Below are 19,211 nucleotides of genomic sequence, written 5' to 3'. Positions count from 1 at the left end.
GTCGTTTGGTATGTGTAAAGAAATCTTTCTGCGTGGTGAAAAGCAATGAGATTTCATCTCTTGTATGCCCTTTCTTCTGGCAGGTTTTGGCTGAGAGAACTTGTTTTTCTTTGTTACTTTCATTCTCTCATAAATAAACATTGGAAAGTAGATATGACCTAATATAAGACATAAATGTTTAAATATAGGTAAAAGTAACCTAGTTAATTATAAAATGAAATAACTGAACCTCACAGAACTTTTGTTGGGAAAAAGAAAATAAAAGCTGGTCTTAACCAAACTGGCAAGCATGAAGTTCTGTTAGAAGACTGGAGTATTCAGTCTTATTTTTGAGAGTTATGCTAAATGATGGGCAATCCAGACTTGTCTTCAAGCTAACACACTTAACTGCTGCCTAGCATCAGGACACAGATGGATGGGAAAGATGACCCTGACCTCCATAAGACCCACATTCCTGTGCAAGGATAGAAGCATGATAATCAGGAAATGATGGTTATTAGTTACAGAAAATGCATTATTGTGAAAACCAGGAGAAAAGTGCTTATGAGAGGAAGTGATTGGATTATGGGGGAATGAGAGAATAAGACTAGGTCATTTCTACTGAGTAAATTGCTGTGATTTATAAGAGAAAGGGTATAGTGATATCATGGCCTCGTATTGACTAGATTCATTTCACAAACAAACCTAAATCAGAAGATGACAGTTACCCGCTGAAGCAAACACAGTTTTTAAAAATACGGGGTTTGTAAGACTTGAGACACATAGACACATTTAATTTTCTAGTTTTCTTTCTAATTATACAGGTTATTTCAGAAAATATTCATAAATTTCAGTATCATTCAATTAATGTCTGATATTGTACTTTCCATGATGAAGATAAAACAGGTATTAATGCTTAGATGTATTTTAAATAAGTATCTTAAGTATAATATACTCAATTATAATTTTCTTGCAAAGGTCTAAAAATGTATCAAATACAAACTGCATATGCAAATTATCCATATACATAACTTCAGGTTGGATAATTTGTAGATTAGATTGTGCTTTAAAATTATTTCACACCATTTTTGTCTAATGCATAAACCTAAAGTGGCTCCTGAAAAAAAGAAAAAAAAATATTGTGAGATTAAATGCTCCATTAATGCTATAAAAATGGAAAATTGTCTTTGGAAATTGGGTTGGTTTGGAAACTAAGGCTTGGGAAGCTATATATTTAATTTTGTACTGTTCTTCAGTAATTTCAGCTGGCAATAAAGGTAATACCATTGCCATAGTTACTGAAAGCATTGTTTATACTAAAAGAGACTGTTTGAGCAACAATTCTGACACACATTACCTGCAAAATAAGCTTAATTTCTGCCAATTTTAGTTCTTAGGGACCATGCTTGCCCTTGTATTTTGTTTTATCTGTTCTAGCACCCCACTGAACACCCAGACTTCTCTGAGCAGTCTCCTCTTTCACCACCCCACATGTGCTTTCATAGTTCATTCAGTAACACTTTTCATTCAGTTGTTCCATGCTATTCAGTATTTTTGGGGACTGCTTCCAGTGGATGAATTTGATCCTGCCTACAAAGTCTAGTATATTCCTGCCAGTCCTAGCACAGCAATCTACTTCCTCTATCCAACATCCAAAACTCTTCATAGCACCTTACCAACTCCAAAATCTTCCTGTTTTATTCTGCAACCAAGGTACAAAATTTTCACCTTCACAGTGCAAAATTTTATTATTTTTCCTAGTTAATCTTTCACACATAATTTCAATAGCTACATACTTCCTTCCATGTCATTTTTCCTTTTCCTAACCTGTTTTCTACCTAAAAAACTAAGTAACCTTGGATACACTCCAATTTTTCTCACTAAGCCATCTTACCTAATGATTAATGGTGGAAAAATACATATTCATGCATTAATTATGTTTGAGAAAAGAGACTGCATCTTCTGATTAAGATAGATATGATGACTTTTATAATTATTTTTTATAACGGACTGTTCACTGATATGTGTTATTCATAGTTGTATTTTTTTGTAGTAGATTAAAATAAAAAAAAACACCACGAAGCCATGTTCTAGAAAAACGTACAAGTCTGTTGTTGCTTCTGTAACAGGCTGTTCACTGATACATATCACGGTTGTCTTTTTTTGCAATAGACCCCCCCCAAAAAAGGCACCATGGAGCCAAGTTCTGACATTATCTACAAATCTGTTGTCACTTCTATTCCAAATTTTATTTTCCTGAAGTTTTTCACAGTCGTTATGAAAAAGTAATGCCACTTACTGAGAACTGCTGTGTTGTTGTTATGATTTCATTCATTTCTTATTCATGAATAAGAAATAACTAGGTTAATTCACATATGACCTTGACAAAAGGAAAGTTTAGGAAAATCTCATTTCTCAATGTAAGCATTCTTGCCTGCTTACAATTCCTGTCACTTTTTTGTGTGTGTTTTCCAGAGTTTCTCAACGTGTTAAGAATAAGTTGAAGTGAAACCTAGTAATTTTTTTTTTTTTCTGTATAAAATTAGTTGTACTAGTGCTTCCCAACCTTGCTGGAAATTTTCCCTAACATGCAGAAGATGTTGTGCTTTCACAATTTCTTGTTCTTTGAATGATTTGTTTATCATAAACAAATATATTATGCTTGTCTATTTGTCTAAATATTTGTATATATTTTCCTTGTAACATGTTAAATACATAAAAATAACTTGTGATTAAAAAATCCTATCTTTTCAATTTAAGGTGAAGTAGGCAGTTCACACTCTAGAAAAGTTGTAGTAATTGCAATGAAAGATGTGTTTCTAAATCAGATTGTATGCTTTATATATGAGAAAGAAAAAAGTTATAATTATTTAAGTAGTGTATAATGTTAAATGTGTGAAAATTTTTATTTTCAAATTGAAAAATAATCTCTACTGACCACTAAAATTACTGGGTTATTTGTTGTGAACTTCTTCAGCCATGATTCACATACATATTTTTTTCTACAGCTCCAGACTGTCCTCCAGAAAATGTGACTGTCTTAGCTACATCGCCTCACAGTATTAATATCAGCTGGAGTGAACCTGTCATCATTACTGGGCCAACACGCTACCTCATAGACATTACCTCAGTAAGACAACACAGTTTTTTTGTTGAAAGTTATGCAGATGTTTGGTGATAAAAATACCACAGCAGATTTTCCTATAGAAATTACAGGATAGACATAAACTGGATTGAAAAACAATATGATTGTGTCTATTTCCATATAAACACCACATAAGAATTAATTGTACATTTATAGATGTCTTAATGGGAGATAAATTAAATACTTGGTATTAAAAAATATGTGCTAATAGGAGGTCTTGGATAAAAAAATGTGTAGCTATAAATGTGTACAGGAAAGCAGTAGCTAAGCTTTGTGGAGGTGTACCTCTTTAACAATAATGATGCTGTTTACCAGTAAAAATAATAATGACTTTTTTTTCTTCAAAGGAAGAAAAGGTTCATTGTCATGGTTTTACAGATCAGAGTGGAGAAGCTAGCAAAAGGAAGAGACTTGTACAAAGTTACACCACATCAGAGGGCAAACTTTAAAGTCAAACTAGATTTCCCACTTTTTACTTGGTGCTCCATTCATTAGATTAGCTGTATTTTGGTAGCCCAGCAATAGCACTTCTTTGTCCTTGATCTTTATAAGCAAAAAAAAGGTTGACATAAGGGAAAAGTTCTAGTGGCCTTTCTCTTTTCATCCTCTACTACCCTTACAATACTTCTTAAAACAAACATTAATAAACCTTATTTCCTGTCCTGTGGCAAGATATGAAACTTTATAAATTCCAGCACGTGAGAAGTTTTAAGTTGGACAGAGGTTCATGTTCTTCCAGAAATTATAGAGGCAGAGCTGTCAGTGAAAATGGGAAGCAGTTTACCAGACTTTACCCAGTAAAATATGCTGTTTGCAGCTTCAGAAATCCTGAATCAGTCTGTTAAATATCAGGAAAAAAAAATTAAAGCCTACCTCAATCTATTTAAAGGCTTAAAATAAAAAGTTATTTTGATTTTCTGAGAAGAAAGTAAGACTATTTTGTGTATATTTTCTATGTTTCTGAATCAATCATAAGCATTATAGCTGTGCTAAAATAATGCTGAGATTTTTGTGCAATCAGAATTTCTATGGAAATCAGTAAAAAAATACCAAATATTTTTAAGCTCCCCAGTAAAGTTACAAGAGAGAGTAATGTGTTGTCCTGCTATTATCTCTTCTTCTATTATCTCTTTTTCTAACTTCATTGTACAATACGTCGAGTCCAATCTGTTCAGTTCTAAACATACTTACCACGCAGTAATATGACAAGATGAAGGATGTAATATGACAAGGGGAATACTAACAGGAAATGAATGGTTCCTTGACCCCTTGGGTAGGTCACTAGAAACTATGTAACAAATTTTATTTCTTCTCTACTAAAGTTAGAGAAGACTTTTTCCTCCTGAAAAGTTCCTGACACTTTTGGCTAAACAGCATTATAGTGCATCAACAGAAGAAATTATTTTCATGCTTTTGATAAAACTTCCAAATTCAAATTTCAAAGCCTGATCTTTTTTTGTGTGCAATATTTAATCAAATTGTATTTAAACAATTTCTCCTCTGTCTGATAATTCCTGAATTATAGACGGGGTGTCATCTGATTCTACACTATGAGAATGTTAGAAATACCTTATCAATATAAGTTATAGGAAAATTCATAAAGTAAGATGAACTGTGGAATGTTTCATGTGAGCCTGCCAGCATTCAGAAGGAATTTAAAAACCTGTTTTAAGCATTCAATTTGGAGGGCTTTGGCTTTGTGTTTACAAAGTGGTGGTTTTTTTTCAAATATATTCCAGATATCTAGGATATCTTAGGGTTTCCTTGTAATCGCATGTCGTCTGTCTAATGATCAGTAACTACAGGTGTCAGTTCTGTAGGTAACCATCTTAGTAAATGAATCTATTCCTTCTTAAAGGCCAATAAAGCTGTCACAATATTTTTCAGTGAAAATTTGAGTATATATTTTATTGTCCCAGTGTGAAAATTTTTATGAAGACCCCAAATTCCACAAACTTCCTGTATGTATAAATTTACTCATTTTAATTCTCAACTGAGTATCTTTAACGATTTATAAAAATAGGCTCACAGAACAGAATAATTTCAGATTTCTACTCTGTGATGTCATTATTCTTAAAAGTTAGTATTCATTACTGAATCTATTAGGGTTCTGTTTAAATTGCTAGGATGTTTCTTGCAGTTTTATAGATGAGAAAAACTAAAAAGTACTCCCTCATTATTATTCCTCCAAGAGATATTTTAGTTTGTCTTGCTGCCTACTACAATTAGAAGTAGTCTTGCTGCCTACTATAATTAGAAGTGGTCCTGAATGAAATACTGCTGTAAATTAATAAAGAAGATGGAAGTGAGCCGTTAAACTTCAGGAAGAATAAAAATACATTGAATGATGTAGTATTGCGATTGTATTTTAGCTCTTATATAAATATTTATATGCCAGATTTTTCATAGTTTGATAGGAAAAAGTGTTTCAGCTCTTGATGGCCATCCCAGGAAATGAATGTCTGTTTAACCCATCAGAAAGTTTAGTTCAGGTTAATTCTCAGTGGGGATAGATGCATATCTGTCAAATAAAAGGTATGCTTGAACTATTCTAATGTTTTAGCAGCTGCATTTAATACAGATTTCATCCAGTGGGAAAACTACTGTACAGCTACCTAATCCTCTTTTCAAATTACACACTGAAGAAACAATAATGAAAACATCATTAACTGAAGTAGTGGGAATAGACGTAAAAAGAATTGTGTAAATGATACTTGATCAAACACTAGAAAAGCTCCCATTTTGTCCTTTTTTTCCTTTTTTAAGTTAACATTAGAAGTGATTAGTTGGATATAAAGCCCAATACTGTAGATTCTTCTACAGAACTACAGATTATTGGAGAAATAGGGATAATTTGGATCCCAAAAAATAATCCAGTCCATATCCTGCTCTAACACAGAAACAAATGTACCTAAAGTCTTTCTCACAAATGATTCATTATCCTTTTCTTAAAAATGTCCAGTGCTGAAAATTGCTCAGCAATCCTCAGTATATTGTTCTAGTTTTTAACTAAATTTATAGGCATAGTTTTAGTTACATATTTAGGTATATCATTGCAGTTTTTTAAATTTTTAATTTTAATCTTTTTTTTTTTGGTGCAAATAGAATTTCTATTTGTGTTTTCATGAACAATAGGAACAATGGATTGTCTTCAATTTAGCAACATCCTTTCTTATATTTTGAAGTTACTGCTATGTCTTCCACCATCCTCTCTTTTCTAGATTCAACACCAATTAATTCTGCTTTCCACCTTTTTTAGTGAGAGATTACTCCCTCCCCACTGTTTTATAAGTAGTGCTTCTATTAATATATTCCCAAGAGGAACTGCATTTTCTGCAGTCATATCAACATTATATACTGCTGCCCAATTTTCTTTTTGTTTTTGTATTACAATGTTCTGCTATGTAAGTGCTCATCTTCTGGATCTTTGCCTAGTTTGATTCCCATTTCACGTAACTGCATCTCCCCTGGCCCAGTGTCTACCAATTATTTCATGTTTTCTTGGTGGAAGACAGCACCAAGCAAACGACCCATTTCCTTAATACCATACTGCATGAAGTGCTAAAGAGAGAACACATGGGTGACACGGGAGTGTACGCCCCTGTGCAGCTTTCTAGTCTTGGTAGCTAGAGACTTCTTGTGAACCCTTCTATCTAAATGGTTAGAAAAGTGGAAAGATAAGATTCAAATAAGGTGTTCAAATAATAATGTTCTACTTTTGGCTGTTTCAAGTCTCGTAATTGTGTTTTTATTATTATGATTATTTTACAGGTAGATAATGACAATTATAAAGCTCAGTTTCTGAAGACAAATGATGAGGGTAAAGTCTTGGAAATTTCTGATTTAAAAGCATTTACAAGGTATTCTGTAGTAATCATTGCCTTTACGGGGGATGTTAATGCTGCACTCCTTGAAGGCAAGGCTAGTTCTCCAGTAATTGTCTCCACTTTTGAAGCAGGTTTGTATTTTCCTCTACTTTATATGGATCAAACTTTGCAGTTTTTCTTTCATCTGACAAATAAATGAGAGTTTTGAACACATGGTGCACTTTTAATGCAGATTTGTTCTCACAATATTTTTTCTTTAATATTTAAATAGGTGGCAGTCAACAAAAATAGTGATGGTGATAATAAATAATAAGATTTACCTTTAGTAATCAGGGATCTTAACTTGCTTCATGTAAAATATGGATGTGTAGAATGCAGACTTCTAGGTTACTCCTGTAGTCAGTGAAGAGAGGTCCTATCTATATGAGCATGTATATACAGGATACCTGTCTTAGGAAGGGATGACTCCCCACTGTGGGAGTCCCCACCTGTTTCCCTTGAGAGACTACTGAAAACTCTATTCAACATCCTTTGTCTTGATGCAAAATTTAAACATATAAAAATTAAGTGAAGTGAATCCTACCATTTATAAAAGGTACTTGTACTGTCTTGAGGACACGATCTGTATATTCTCAGTGGAAGGAGTTTGCTAGTGAAGGCCCACAGGGATCTGTGCTTGAGTCAGCTGTTGCACAGATTCAAAACAATCTGGAGAATGAGGTAGATATTAAGGTGACAAAAGTTGCTGATACTATTAAGTTACTCAGAGAAATAAAACTGAGATGAGAGTGAGGTACTGTGTAAGGACCCCAAGATGCTACGTTACAGAAAAGTAGATAACATTTGTTTAGGAAAATATAAACAGACATGTATGGGGAAGATACAGTCCTAGTTTTACATACATAGTTCCTGGTTATGCTCTGTCTGTTATTTTTGCTGGTTTTGAATTGTTCACTAAGGATATTTAAACAAACAAACAAAACAAGAAAAAAAATACTTTCTGAAAAGGTATTGAAGTTCTGTTTCATTCAAATTATCAACTACATTTGTCTTATCTCTACTGAGGTTAGCTGCAGGTCAGCTCTTAGCTATGTACTCAAGTTAATTTCAGATTTAGGCATGTTACACAGTGATTCTATTTATCATTTACCATTCCTTTGATGTTTGAGAATCCAGTGTCCCTAATGATATGATATGATATGATATGATATGATATGATACTATATGATACGAGTGTGTATGTATATATATCTCTCTAATAGTTAATATATTAAATGTTAAGGATTTCATGACCTGTTATTGTTCCTGGCAGCTGATACGGTCTTTTAGTGTGGAAAAATGAATGAAGATTAAATTAGGTGATAGCTGGATCTGTCCTGTGAGCTATCTTTTTTGGTAGCCCTTCCTCTTATGTCCAAACGTGATACATTAGGAGGTGCAGTAACCTCAGAGAGGAACAGTTATTTTTTCTATCTCATCTTGTCTCATCTCATTTGTAAAGTCTAGCATATGGCTGAGTTAGGACCAGGTTACACAGATTTACTTCAGAGAGGCCTGGGTAAGCATTTTTTAGCTGGTCTAAAAAAACCTGGAAGGTATGACAACTGCATCTAAATCCTTGGCTGAGGAAATCTTCAGTTGCTTGATTTCACTATTTGGAGGTCAGGCTACATACTTGTCTGCTCAGGTAGAGCTATAAATATTTATCTGCCTGGAAAGAATGTTACAGCCTTTTCTTTCAGATAGGGACATTGGGAAAATGATTTATACCTTTGCTGTCTTGAGAATAAACTGCTGAAATAAGTGTTTGACAAAAAACTCTGGGAAAAATGCATGTTGTGTTTGTGTCTGGGCATTGGCGAGTGGAAAGTTTCTTCTTAAAGGATTATCTGTGATAAGCAGAGACTCTTAGGAGCACGGTGGCTTGTTTATATGTTGGGAGGGAGCTTGCTGTTGACAGAGGGCTTTCAGAGGGGGATACTCAAGACTAACACTTGCTTCTTGCTTGTCAACCCCTGCAAGGATTTGTTTATTCCAGATATGTTTCAAGGTATAATGATGCCTTCAGGCTTATCTGAGTAGAAAATCAGAAGCAGCTTTTCTGAGTAGAGATTACTGAGGGTTATCTAATCATTATTTTTAATATTTGTAGCATTAAATGCTATAATTAAGAGTAGGATTTCACTAAATAATTAGTATTGTCTTTATAAATATTTACATATACAATAATTATTTGGGAAGTTTTTAATAAAACCAGAAAATACTAATGAAATAATACTGATATGCAAAAATATAGTTTGTGATTTTTCAGGTTTTACTCTAATAGTAATAGTAGTAAACTGATTAAGTGGATCATTGAAATATTTATTTTAGTGCCTGAAGACCCACCTAACAACATAACATTTCAGAAGATACCAGATGAAGTAACAAAATTCCAAGTAACGTTTGTGCCTCCATCTGAACCAAATGGAAATATTCAGGTGTATCAAGCTATGGTTTACAATGAAGATGATCCTGCTGCCATCCGGATCCACAACCTTAGTGTCATTGATAAAACAGATCAGTCAGTAACTGCCATGATAGAAGGACTAAAAGGAGGAAACACCTATAATGTCAGCGTAAGAACTGATACTTTTTCTTCGGATTTTTTCTTTGATATGAGTGAGAGATTAGTCTGAACAGGGAAAACAAACTTAGGCGGAATATGAGATTTTCCTGCGGAGCATGTTAGCTGGGGTGTGAAGAGAGACAAGTCTGAGAAACAAGGGGAGCAATAAAGAGGGTAGAGTGAGTGGTAGCAGGACACATCACTAGCTTTGTCGTTAGATTTGTACTCTGGACCACTGGTTCATGTGCTAGCAAAGCAGCTTGTGACGCATCGTCACAGGTACAAGACTAAATCTCTCAGTTCTGCTACATGCATTGCTCACTTGACTCAGATAGAAGGTCTGATTCTGCAAGGAGAGCTTGCTAGAAGTTCATGCATGAAGTCCTCTCAAAAATTCAGACTATGACATGAGAGGAGGCAACATAACTGTTTAAGTGGGCTTCTTTTTTTCCTTTTCATAAGAGCTACATTACGAGCAATGAAGTGTTACTGTACTTAGGATTGTAAAGAAATATAAAGTAAGTTCTAGCAAGGTGTGAATGACAAAAGGAGTGTTTCAGCATTCATTGTTGCTTCAAATATATCCAGATTTGGCCAATTTGAAGCCATTACAAACACTTATTAAAACAAATGTTTGTTTTTTTAAGGTGTATGCAATTAATGGTGCTGGTGCAGGGCCAAAAATTCAATTGAAAATAACCATGGATATCAAAGGTATGTCTCATAAAGTACCCTTTAGCTGAAATATCTATAAATGCTGAAGAAATTGCTGTTCTACCTGTGAATGCACAGCTGTGTGCCTTTGCCTATTATTTAGAGGCCACATAGTGTAGGAACTGGAACTCATAACTGACAGCCTTGAATTGCAGTGCTTAATTTTGCTGCATATCACTGATCATTTGCTATTTGTATCTGAATGATACTGTAAACATGTGCAGACTCAATGAAGTAATCATATTGACTTCAGTACTTTAGTTACCATCAGCCAACAGCTTAGAAGAATATCACAGATATATAACTAAGTCTACAGTATCAGCTGTGGAAATAAATACAGCCATTGGTTGAGACGTATTGAAAAACTAAGACTCAGTCTTTTTATTGTGTTCTTTTTTAATTGAAAACTGATATGCAGAGGCATTTATCAGAATACGGTTTTTAGAGGCTTAAGGCACTAAGCAGAACATTAAGTTGTCCCTGAAAATATGCGGAAGATTTGTCTTGCATAACACAGCTATGTGGCTGAACAAAGTACTTGTAGTGAAGACATCTCAAAACAAAACTCTATGGTATATCTTTGTTTAAAAACAGAACCACCACGCCCTAAAAAGAAACCAGCACCAGTTTATGATACTGATGGGGCATTACTCGTGACAGCTACAACAATTACGATCAGAATGCCAATATGTTATTACAGTGATGATCATGGCCCTATCAAGAAGATACAAGTTCTTGTTGTGGAAGTTGGAGGTAAAATTTTACACGTTCTCTTGAAGATTGTTTCCAGTTTTTTTTTTTATTTCTTTACTTTCAGGCTCTTTATCTTTTCTATTTTGTTTTTCTTGGGTCTCAGTAATTTCACATTAGTAAACAGCTAACAAAGTCACTTTAGTTGTGGCAACAGTACTAAGAGCAAAGTATCTTTCACAATACTTGTGGGCTGCGTAATCGATTTTGGGAACACTTGCCAATGAAGAGTCATCCATGCTGTTTGAAGTCATCAGTATCATTCTGGTCCTATTATTATCATTATATTTCTTTATTTCCTTGAAAATAAAAACATCTGGCATTTGTGAAAGGTACATAAATCTGAAACTTTTTTTTGCAATGTTATTCTTCTGTTGCTATTAGTGTGACCTGTAAAAGAATGCAGTCATGTGCAGTTGATATTTCCATTTCATAACGGGGGCAGAGGGATTTATATAAATCCCTTCTGTAGACTGTAGGTTAGAATGTGTATTCCCTTGTACGGACTGGTGAACATTTACTGATATGAACAGTGCCATGATACTCTTTTGAGTAATTGCCTACCAATGTGAGTGGGAGTTTCATGATAGGACATCATATGGTCAGGCTTACTTTACCTAAGAAGAACAAATTCCAGGTATTTAATTCCATTGATTTGTTTGTTTTCGAAGTATAGAAGTAAAGCATTCACATTAAGCGAATTCAAATTAAATCTCTCACCTTTATCTAAATTTTTCATTTTAGCACTAATCTTAGCTATTGCTGTGAAGATTCTCTTGAACTGATAGGTATGCAAATGCCCTGTTAAGCAACATTTTGAATAATATTCTCCTGAGTTGCTGGGTATTGTCCACGTCTGGAAATCTAGTAATTTCCTTTATGAAACAGTCTTTAGTGTCTTTAGAGTAAATGCTTTTTACTGTCTTTGCTAGCCATGCTCAGTTTCAAAGTCAAGTGGCTTGCACAAGTGGTATCCTCTACAGGCAGAGCTCATGTGTGGGACTGACTCTGAACTTGTCTAGCTGTGATTGAGTTGACTTGGAGTTAGCAAAATATAGCTAGTGTGGATAATAAGGAAATTTGCATCCAAATACAAATACAGTTATAGATTTAGTTGTGTCAATGGCACCGATAGCATACTAAGCTCTTAAAACAAACAATTTCCTAATTTACTTCTTTAATTACAGTCTGGTTAAAATGTAAATTGTATATGATTATTTCTTTCCTTGACAATAGCTCAGCATGATGGGAATGTTACTAAGTGGCATGATGCCTACTTCAACAGACCAAGGCCGTATTTTACAAATGAAGGCTTTCCAAACCCACCATGTATAGAAGGAAAAGAAAATCTGAGTGGCAAAGAAGAAATATATGTCATAGGTGCTGATACTACGTGTATGATACCAGGAAGTCAAGACAAAATATGTAATGGCCCACTGAAACCAAGAAAGCAGTACCTGTAAGTACATTTGTCTCTGTTTGTCCAAGAGAAATTTTTAAAAGAAATATGCATTTATACAAACATACAAAATTATGAAAAGGTGAAAATTGAAATTATCTTCATGTGTCTCTAATTTTAAATTTTTTGCCTGAGCATAAATATCAGGGACAATCTTTTTAAAAATGTTTTGGGTAACAAAAGATGCTTACTGAGTTCTTAAATTAAATAAGACCAAATTCAAGGTAAGCAATTCATATAGTTTGATTATATATTTAAGATATTGACACTGAGTCCTTGACGTCTGTCATAACATAACTTTAGCAGGTGAATAATGATTCCAGCTTATATTATACTAAAACTGAAAAATAGTTTTTAGTTTCTAAGTGAAATAATTTTTAAGAAAATGCACTTAAACTTTTATTGCATTAATTTTCTTGGGTTTATTTCACAGATTTAAGTTCAGAGCAACTAATGTTAAAGGACAGTTTACAGATTCTGACTATTCTGACCCTGTCAAAACATTAGGTAAGGAGAGTGTAATTTACTAAAGTATTTCTCTATTTCCAAAGAATCTAGACAGTTCCATGTTTCTTTTTAGTACAGTGGTTTCCATGAAGTAAATAATCTCCCTGAAGTAAATAAGTAAATTGTTGGACCTAGCTCAACCAGAACGGCTGAGGAAACATATCCTTTCCCTTGTATGTCTTTTGAGGTTGTCAGGAGGCCTTACCTCGGCTTGGACTGTTAAATGGAGAAGCACTGTTGGCAAAGTTTGTTAGCAGAAATTCAGTTATACCAATAAAAGTATCATTTTGCCAGGATAGCTCATCTTAATTGGTGAAATGTCAGAAGCTAGACTGCTTGTGCAGTTTCCCTCTATGTTGGATGTAGAGCTAATATTGTGAACTCTTCACTGGGTAAAAAGCTGGCTGGATGGCTGAGCCTAAAGGGTGGCAGTGAATGGAGGTAAATCCAGCTGGTAGCTGGTCACAAGTGGTGTTCCCCTGGGCTCAGTACTGGGGCCAGTTCTGTTTCACATCTTTATCAATGAGCTGCACAAGGGAACTGAGTGCACCCTCAGTAAGTTTGCAGATGACGCTGAGTTGGGCAGGAGTGTTGGTCTGCTTGAGGGCAGGAAGGCTGTACAGAGGGATCTGGACAGGCTGGATCAATGGGCCAAGGCCAATTTTTTTGTGGTTCAACAAGGCCAAGTCCTGCACTTGGGTCACAACAACCCCATGCAATGCTACAGGCTTGGGGAAGAGTGACTGGAAAGCTGCCTGGCAGAAAAGGACCTGGGGGTCCCAGCTGAACATGAGCCAGCAGTTCGCCCAGGTGGCCAAGAAGGCTAATAGCATCCTGGCTTGTATCAGACATAGTGTGTCCAGCAGGACTAGGAAAGCAATTGTCCCCCTGTACTCAGCGCTGGTGAGGCCACACCTTGAATACTGTGTTCAGTTTTGGGACCCTCACTGCAAGAAAGACATTGAGGTGCTGGAGCATGCCCAGAGAAGAGCAATGAAGGTGGTGAAGAGTCTAGAGCACAAGTCTTATGAGGAGCAGCTGAGGGAACTGGGCTTGTTTAGCCTGGAGAAAAGGAGGCTCAGGGGAGACCTTATTGCTCTCTACAACTACCTGAAAGGAAGTTGTAGTGAAGTGGGCATCGGTCTCATCTCCCAAGTAGCAAGTGATAGGACAAGAAGAAATGGCCTCAGGTTTCACCAGGAGAGGTTTATATTGGATATTAGGAAAAATTTCTTCACCAAAAGGGTTGTCGGGCATTGGAACAGGATGTCCAGGGAAGTGGTGGAGTCACCATTCCTGGAGGTATTTAAAAGACATGTAGGTGTGGCACTTAGGGACATGGTTTACTGGTGGACTTGGCAATATTGGGTTAAAAGTTGGACTCGATCTTCTAGGTCTTTTCTAACCTAAGCAATTCTATGATTCTATTCCAGTGAGCCTAGTGTAGGGAAGCCTCCTGGCTGCAGATCATTCGTTCTAGTGGCTGCTCATCTGAGGACTTGACCCTTTACCCCTTCATCCTTTAGATACAGACAAAGTTCCATATCAATAAACTAATATTGTCTAATAGAATCCATCCAGTTCTGATGTCACTGGCCAATAGACCAGCTGTTACAGGGTCTCAAATCCAGCATAAGTTCCTCCATGGCAGTGTTGATCTACCCCCAAAACTGGGAATGAAGACTCTTGTAGCAAATCGCAATAAGATCTGTAAGTTCTTTTAATATATTGGTAAGCCAAAACTTACTTAGCTAAGCATTAGCTCTGACTTTCTGAAAAGGGATCCCAAGACAACTGGATGAGTAACCAGGAGAATTTTAGTGGGCACATATTTTTCATTTGGCATTCATCTTCTGTGATATGAGCTCCCTTATTCATCTAATCCATGTTAGAAATTTGTTACATGATCTGATGCTGAAGATCCTGAAATGCTAATTCACTACCTGAATATTCTGAAAGGATCTGACACTATTTCTCTAGCCCTGAATGTTTTGGAAAGTGCAACACATAAGTTGTCTATATATGTTCTGAGTTTACAAGTTCTAAGCCTATGAAGCAAATAGTTTGCCCAGTAAGAGAAAGACAGTGTGTCTAGTCAGGGAAAACAAGTCTACTGGAAATGAGTCCAACTGTATGCAGTCCTCTGGACAGCTTTCTCCTTTCTAACAGAACAACCTGCAGTGTTTAAACAAATCATGGTTCAGTGGCTGGCAGATAGCGTAATTCATTAATTTCTGTATTGTTACTGAAAACTTGTGGCACATTCTCCTTTGATGTAGATCATAAAGAAGCAAGATCTGTTTGTGTGCTGAATAAAATGTAATAGGCAAGAAAATAGACCTGATAAAAATAAATCTTAGATATCCATAGCTTCTCATACCCACCCAGTGCCTTCTGTGCTAAAGTTTATCCTCAAACACTGCTTTTAAGATGGGCACTACAGCAAATTTTTCTGTGGCCTTAGCTTCTAAATTTTAGTCTAACAAGAAAAAATACTGAAGTGAAACAGGTAATTAAAAGTTCCTTCTATGCTTTCTTACAAGTGCTGTGAAATCAACATCAAATTGATATATCACAAGTGATGCAGGTATTGCAGTTGAGTGGCCTTGAAGATACAGCATTGGCAACGCTGTTATAAATGTCATCTTAAGTGAATAAAGTCAGTTAGATTTTTTCAGACACATTTTCTCTTGAGACACATAGCCCAAGGAACCTTACCCAGGTGTTTCCTTATAGAACATGCTTTGGTTATATGAACTGCAGACTTCCTCTAGAAGCATAACCCAGGAAACATACTGGAAAGATCAATAGCTGTTAGGTATCCCTGTGTCCAATTACTTCTATTCCATTTGTAACAGCATCTTTTCAAAAGAAATTTATGCTGCCTAAAATCAGAATTGCAATTTAATTTAAAATAATTTATCTTCTTTTGTAATAATCACTTAAATTTGTGTTTTTCCAACATTACACTTTAATTTTAGTAGATAAAACACTGATTTTAATATTGGCAGAGGTATTCATGACAGTTCAAAGAACGCTACGTTATATTGATTTCCAGGTCTACTTGTAGAATAGGCAGGTCTTCGATCTGGAAAGCCAGAAAGCTAACCTTGTATCTGTGCAATAGTGCATGTTAAATATGTTTGAAGCAGAAAAAAATATGGAAAACCCATGAGAGAGTTCTCTGTGACAGACATCAGATGTTCTTGTTAAACAATAGGAATTTTGCTAGGGAGGAACACTGAAGCAGAAAGTACTGGAATACACAGCTGCAATATTTTTTAATTATAGTAAAGGATACATTTTAATATGATACTCCCACTCAACCATACTTGGAGTACCACAACTTTCCTCTTGAGCTGGAGAAATCGAGTTTCTTTCTCATAACCCATGACTGACATTGCAAAAGTAACGTCCATACTACAATGAAAGGTCAGGATTTTTCCATGAGATAATTAAGATGTGGTGACAAATACTGTTTAAACTTCTAGTACATCAAGGCAACTTATAATCTTCTCATAAACTCTGATAACTAGTTCAGCAAATCATTGTGGGGTAGCTGGTAGTCCTGTGTAAGAGTAGACTTTTTACATGTGAAATACGAAGCTGACGAGACAGAAATAATCAAAACAGGGTTTCCCGACACTGCCTTTTGCATAGAAACCTACCTCATAATATTCTGTTATTGCAGTTTGTTGTCATCATCTACTGAGTTGCAGCACCTCAGGAATATACAACACGATGTCTTCTGTTTTGTCTCCTTTTCTTTGCACATGATCATCTCTTCAGACATGTGTTGCATGTTTCCCTGTTGCAAAGAAGCAGAAGAAAATGTATTTTTTAATTCTTGGTGGGTATTCTGCCAGCACTGTTTTATTTAATAACATCAGCAATCTTTGGACTGATGCTAACCATAGGGTTTAACATTGACTTCACTGTTGAGTGCAAAATAGAGCTGTTATAGAGGTTCCTCTGGAGATTCTTCTGTTCTCCTTCTACATTACTAACATTTGTGCCTTATCACAGAGATCTGTGAGTGGCAGGGACATTTTCAATCCCTCTCCTCTTGAAACATTTTTTTATATAATTGCTTTATTTTCTGTTGTCTTTCCCTGGCCTAAATTGTTCTTACCTTGTAGTGTCCAGCGCTGCATCTGAAACTTAACTGATGTAGTGGAAGAGGTATTTCAGTTGTTTTGTAAACTATACTTAATTCTGTTGTCTGTCGTTTCATACAGGCCTGATATTGCTTATTCATGTTGGTTTTGGTCTACAATAATCTCACATTTTATTCTGATAAATTTCTACTTAAAGGAGTGTTTACTATGCTGTATTATTGTAGCTGATTATTCTTGCCTATATGTAGAGCCATGCACTCGATCTTACAAAATAGCATCCTACCGTTTTAAGACAATTTTTCAGATAAGTAAGGATCATTTTGAATTTTTATCATGTTCTCCAATGTACATCCAGTCCAGATCATCTCAATATACTCTCTAATCCCAGAATCAGAGCCTTTTGAGAGAAACAAAGCCAAGACTTCGATGTTTGCCAGTGTGCCCTCGAGCGAGAAATCTCAGTTTCATATGCAGGAAGCTGTACATTTTTCTGTTCTTCCTGGAGGCTGAACTGGAGCTAGGTTTTCTACAGTGGATCAGCAACTGGAGGTGAACGTCAGCATAGGTGAACAATACCAGCAGTAGTAATCCCATGCATTTCTTATTTACTCTAAGGAAAAAAGAGGCTGAGGTTTTTGTGATAGGGACAGGATTACCCAGAAGGGTAGGAAATTAAATAAATCTCAGAAATTTAGCACTAAAGAGGTTCAAAAAGAGGTCTAGAAACTACTAATCTGAATAGTTTATCAGTCTCTCAATGAGCCTTCATTCTCACCTGGAAGGGCTGATTACAATACCAGCACCTGTACCTTTTTATCATAGAGGCCTTTATGTTTACTTTTGACCTGCTGGTGGTTATTCCTAACAATATCACTGATTCCCACATAAATAAAGAGTATGAGATAATGGTCAGCAAGGCAGATTAATCCAGAAAGTTCAGATCTGATCACTGGGTGGGTTCCTTCAGCACCCTGAGAGTATCTCACAAAAACCATCTTTTATTTTGTGCCCATGAGTGATGGCTGCAAGCCTCGTAGCTTTAGAGTCGTGGCTCTTCATTTTCCACTTCTGCAGTTTGATTACTCCCAGCTGCTAGAGCAATGTGTCTGTTATTGGCTGCACAGAGACTGAAGCAGGAGCTCAGCCCAGGCTAGTGTTCAGGCTGATGTTACTGCAGCGTAGAGCTACCTTAGCCTGTTTAACAGGTAAAACTGAAAAACATCAGGGGATGGCTGCACATATAGCTGCAGACATATACTATTAGCATTACGTATTCATAAATTGGCAATGCTTAGGAACCTTTACATAGGTTTTTTTCTGGTTTTGTTATGTTTTTCTTTCTTGAGCAACTCTTCAACTGACAAAACAGATGCAGTTGTATGCAGAGAAAAATGTCTGTCTCTCATTGCTCCCTGACTTCACCCTGTCAGAAATGTAAAAATTATAATGAATCTATGAAATATTATATTTCCACTTTTTGCTGCAGGTGAAGGATCTTCAGGAAGATCTGTAGAAGTTATCCTTGCTGTTACTTTATGTATACTTTCAGTTGTTCTTTTGGTGGCTGCAGTATATGCTTTTGCAAGGTGAGATTTATGTATCCTTGCCATATCATTTGCAATCACTCAGAAATGTTTTAAAGAAGAGTTAAAACAGTTCTATAAATGGAACCAGACTGTCTTTTCAAAATGTATTGCATTTTTTTGTTTGTTTGTTTGTTTGTGGGGTTTTTTTGTCTTTTATGTAGAAATTTAGGGAGGGACTCACAAAATCTTCAGTCTAATGAGGGTATCCTCCATAAATGAAGGAGTAAACCCAGCTTCACCAGAGCGTAAATCAGAGCAATAGACTACCTTAACCTTTCAGAGCCACTTCTGTATTGACTTGAGGATACAGATCAGGTGGCTGAAATTAGCATGATGGCTAACCCTACTGACAGCTTGATGTGAAGTAAATACTCTAAATTCTGTTTTCTGTCTTACTAATAAATTTATCAGTTAAATACATTGAAGTCTCACATGTAAGAGAAGTTGACTTATAATTCAAATTGTGAACAAAATGTCCATGTAAAGAAGCAGACTGAGTTCGGCATACATGATGTTAG

At 35.7% G+C, this 19,211-nt stretch overlaps 1 protein-coding gene across 1 annotated transcript in view; it reads left to right on the top strand.

The window, feature by feature from the left end:
• Positions 1-19,211, top strand: part of PTPRQ (protein tyrosine phosphatase receptor type Q) — a 108,882-nt gene that overhangs the window by 62,940 nt on the left and 26,731 nt on the right. The window contains exons 27-34 of the mRNA XM_042793207.1: positions 2,988-3,109; positions 6,896-7,082; positions 9,325-9,569; positions 10,207-10,273; positions 10,868-11,026; positions 12,260-12,482; positions 12,916-12,989; positions 18,594-18,693. Coding sequence (XP_042649141.1) covers positions 2,988-3,109; positions 6,896-7,082; positions 9,325-9,569; positions 10,207-10,273; positions 10,868-11,026; positions 12,260-12,482; positions 12,916-12,989; positions 18,594-18,693 — 1,177 coding nt within the window. The remainder of the gene's footprint in view (positions 1-2,987; positions 3,110-6,895; positions 7,083-9,324; positions 9,570-10,206; positions 10,274-10,867; positions 11,027-12,259; positions 12,483-12,915; positions 12,990-18,593; positions 18,694-19,211) is intronic.

This window comes from Tyto alba, unplaced genomic scaffold (genome assembly GCF_018691265.1).
Source record: "Tyto alba isolate M040663 unplaced genomic scaffold, T.alba_DEE_v4.0 Super-Scaffold_2, whole genome shotgun sequence".
Taxonomy (NCBI): Eukaryota; Metazoa; Chordata; class Aves; order Strigiformes; family Tytonidae; genus Tyto; species Tyto alba.
Note: the sequence above shows the minus strand (reverse complement) of the source record. Positions and strands in the feature narration are given on the sequence as shown.